This window comes from Ochotona princeps, chromosome 2, assembly GCF_030435755.1.
Source record: "Ochotona princeps isolate mOchPri1 chromosome 2, mOchPri1.hap1, whole genome shotgun sequence".
NCBI classification, from domain to species: domain Eukaryota; kingdom Metazoa; phylum Chordata; class Mammalia; order Lagomorpha; family Ochotonidae; genus Ochotona; species Ochotona princeps.
In genome coordinates, this window is record NC_080833.1 from 113,597,354 (window position 1) to 113,601,214 (window position 3,861).

Genomic DNA, 3,861 nt, shown 5'->3' on the forward strand with positions numbered 1-3,861 from the left:
TCCCCCTGGGAGTCCTCTCCACCACGCCTTCAACACCTTCACCTACCTCCTACACCTGTCCTGGCACTTGGTGACTGCTAGTTCCCTCCCCAGTGTCTGACTTCTCCCACTCCATAGCATCTGCATGAAGGAATGGCTGCAAGACCTGACTTTGGCAGAATTATAGGAACTTGGGCAATGACACATTAGGCCTAGGGGAGGAATTCAGACCAGTCACTAGGCTAAGGAAAGAGCAAGATCACAACAAAGGTATGGGCCTTTGCCAGGTGGTGACGAGAATGTCAACCCAGGATCAGCTTCCAGAGAGGACCCTTGATCTCTGCTGGTGACATTACTGTCTTGTCTGTCATTTTCTTATAGATGTCTTATCTCGACCATTCTGGAAGGTCCAGACATGGCTTCTTTGCAGCAACGGGCACTCTGATTTTATTTCCAGATGGTCTTCCCTCACGGAGTGTGGCCCTGTGGACATTCCCTGTCCCCCAAGTGTCTGGGAACAGGAGCTGAGGAAGGATTCCCTGAGATCCAGAAAGAAACAGAGTTCAGGGCAGGAGTCCCCCAGGGATAGTCAGATTGGGCTGGGGTCAGGCTTGCCCCTTCTCCTCAGTTTCATTCTGTTTCTCCTGAGCTGTTTCGTCTGGGGCGTTTGGGCTTTCTCCTGCACTCGGATGGCCCAGAGCCCCACGGCCAGAATTACCAGGATCAAGAGGAGCAGTAGTCCTTTGGCCAGGAGGCAGAAGAACGTGGAAGGCTTCTCAGAATAGCCAGGATCTGGGATAAAATAAGGGAAGAAAAAGTCCCATGAGAAGGAGTGATGGGAAGGAGAGCAGACAGCCACCCACAGGGGTTCTCAAGTTCACAGTCAGTTGTTGCTCCTTTACAAGTGTCTTAGAAAAATGTGTTGCATATTGTATGAGCTGAAAGTCAGGGACTGAGGTGTGGGAGTACTCTCAACCTGAGAAAAAGATGAGTGCTCCGTTTGCAGCTGGGAGCACTAGGACAGGGGAGGGTCCCCTTTCTCAGGCAGGTGTCAAACCTCTTAGTTGGGCTCTGGATGCCAACTCCCTGGGGAAGGAAGTGGTGCTCTGGGCACAGGCCTGGCACATGCTCAGTGGTTGTCTCAAGGTTCTGTTACCTGCACAGAAATGCCCTGCAGAGATGGGACTGGAAATAACATCACTGACAGGGTTGCTGGCCTTGCAAATGTAGGAGAGGGCTTTGTCAACCGGCTTCCAGGATGTGCTGAGGACGGGGCCTCCACAGTTTGCGTCGGTGCTATCCTCCAAGGAGAACCAGTTGTAGGTCACATCCACATCCACTTTCTCCACAGAGCAGTTCAGGGACGTATTACAGGCACCTCCTCCAAAAATTTCAAAGTTCACTGTGATTTGGGGCTTGGACAGCCTTCCTGGATGAGAGAAGACACAAAGATCCCCCACCCCCACCCCACACAGAGGGATCAGTGCTGTCCACTGAGAACACCTCATCCCATGCAACAAATAAGCAAACACAAACCCTGCCTCTGTCAAGCCCTTGGCCCCTGGGTCCCTGGGCAGCTACTGTGGCAGACAGCACTGCCTTTGGCATCTTCTCTTTTTTATGCTTTCTATTTCTCACATTTTTAAGAAAAAAGATTTTTATTTTTATTTGAAAGGTAGAGTTACAGAGAGAGGAGAGACAGAATGAGAGATCTTCCATCTGCTGGTTCACTCCCCAAATGGCCACAATGGCCACAGCTGAGCCCATCCTAAGCAGGAAGTCTTCCACATGAGTACAGCGGCCCAAGGCCTTGAGCCATTCTCTACTGATTTCCCAAGCCAAAAGCAGAGAACTGGATCAGAAATGCAGTAGATGCTACATGACCCAGTCCCCTTAGGGGATGTCAGCATTGTAGGTGGAAACAGCCTACTAAGCCATGGCACCAGCCCCTTTTACTTTTTACCCTACTTTCCTTCAAACCCTGCTCTTCTTCTTTGTTCCCCTAAGATATAATCATCCCTTCAAGGAGAATTTATGTTTTAAACAACGCCCTTCAAGATTCAGGGTAGATTAGTGAGACAGGCACTGAGAAGAAGCAGAAGTTCAGTAGACAGGAGACAGTGATTAGTAACCATCAAACCAATACAAAGAATCCAAACCTCAAGTTGGAATGTGGTTCATCTTAAGATGCACAGACTCACTGGGAAAACTTAGATGGTCTGTAAGCAAATTCCCTAAGCCTTCGTACTGCTGTGGGCACACCCATGGAAGAGCCTTAGCACCCACGTGCTCCTTGCCCTGGGTCACTGCTCTTGCTGTTGAAGTTCAGAGACCAGGACAGGCACCCTAGGTACAGTCTGATTTCTACTTGTAGTCCCTCACACCACAGTCCCAAGCACAGAGACCCCTACTCCACAGGGTGGGAAGCTCAGGGGATTAGCAAAAAGCAGTTTCATGGTTCCCAAACTCACGGTAGACACATAGATTGTAGAACTGCTTGATGGACAACTGCGATGTTCTCAGGTTGACTTGAGCCTGGTAAGAGCCTGAGTCTTTCCAGCTCAGATTGCTGATGAGCAGGCTGTAGCCTGTGTCCAGCAGGCTCAGCCGGCCCTAGTACTGTAGGTTGTTCACTGTGAGGGTAGCTGGGCGTCCCTCCTTCCCTGGCACCACAGTAGCAAGCTACTGGTGAAAAGACCAGACGATGGTATCAACCTCTTCGTCAGATGGTATTTCTGGGGAGAGGCTGACAGACTCCTGCAGGACTGCCATGACGTCCTCGGGGTTCACATCATCTCCAGAGAACCCTTTGGCTGCAGATAAAGGAAGAGAGAGAACCAGCCCAGCTGGAGTCCCTGCACTGCTGAACCTGGCAGAAGGAGCTGTGCTTCCATGTCAGCTGAGCCTGTGGCCACACACTCAGTCTGCCCTCCATCTGCCTCTTCCGGCTCTAGATTCCCACTGCACCTGATATTGACCATCTGTTAAGTGCTGTTGCTTTCTATTTGTCCCTTCGCTTTCCAACTTCTACCATCACTTTGCCACCCTGAGGTTGCTGTGCCTTTTGTCCTCATCATCTCTGATGCCTATCCTGAAGAGCCACAACCTGTTCCTTGTCAGTCCAGGAGAACTGACGCATTCAGCTCCACGGAAGGATCTTGCCAGCCCAGGGTCCAGCAGGACAGGGGAACAGGAGGACAGGAGCCGCTCCTGTGCAGGAACTGCTAGTCACTCACCCTCACAGAGCAGCAGGAGGAAGAGTAGCCAAAGAAAGGCCCCCATGTCAGTAGCATGTGCCCCCGGAAGTGTCAGCTAGTCAGTCCTCAAGGCTGAAAGCCAGCTGAGTCGTTGGGATGCTCCTGGAGACAGTGCCAGGGTGGAAATGTTGAGGAGAGGGAAATACTTCTCACCCTAATGAGCCACCTTCTAACTTCCTCCAGTCTCACTCAGCCCCTCCCTGGCCTCATGAAAAATCCATCTCTCAAAGTCAGATTATCAGGGTGGCTTGTCCAGGGGCTGTCCTTTAAACTTACTTCAAACTCGGCTCTTTCTAAACTCTCCACCTCTGTATTCCTAAACCTCCATACACACCACCTGCCTGAGACCCTCAGAATGCTTCTGACCCATTGGTCCACTCTCAGCCTACTCTGCTGCAGCTCTCACTGGCTCCTATGTTGCTGTCATCATTTGATCTGATGAACATGGTCTCCATCCCTTGCTTCTTCTGTGTGTCTCACTACTGCTGGCCTCCATGTTGAACATAAGTTAACACTCAACTGATCTCCTTAGAATGGATGAATGAATGAAATCTTCTTCTCGGAAACTAGTCATATTTCATTTGTGAGACAATTCAGAGGGGGAAAATTTCATCCTTTTTTTTTT

General features: G+C 50.5%; 1 protein-coding gene across 1 annotated transcript; it reads right to left on the reverse strand.

Moving 5' to 3' along the window:
* Window positions 1-49: 49 nt before the first annotated feature.
* On the reverse strand, window positions 50-3,363 carry LOC101528480 (SLAM family member 9). Its single transcript, XM_012928171.2, is given in 4 exon segments — window positions 50-771; window positions 1,136-1,408; window positions 2,451-2,792; window positions 3,216-3,363. Coding segments are annotated over 4 exon segments (864 nt in total). The 5' UTR covers window positions 3,262-3,363; the 3' UTR covers window positions 50-568.
* Between the last annotated feature and the right edge of the window lie 498 nt (window positions 3,364-3,861).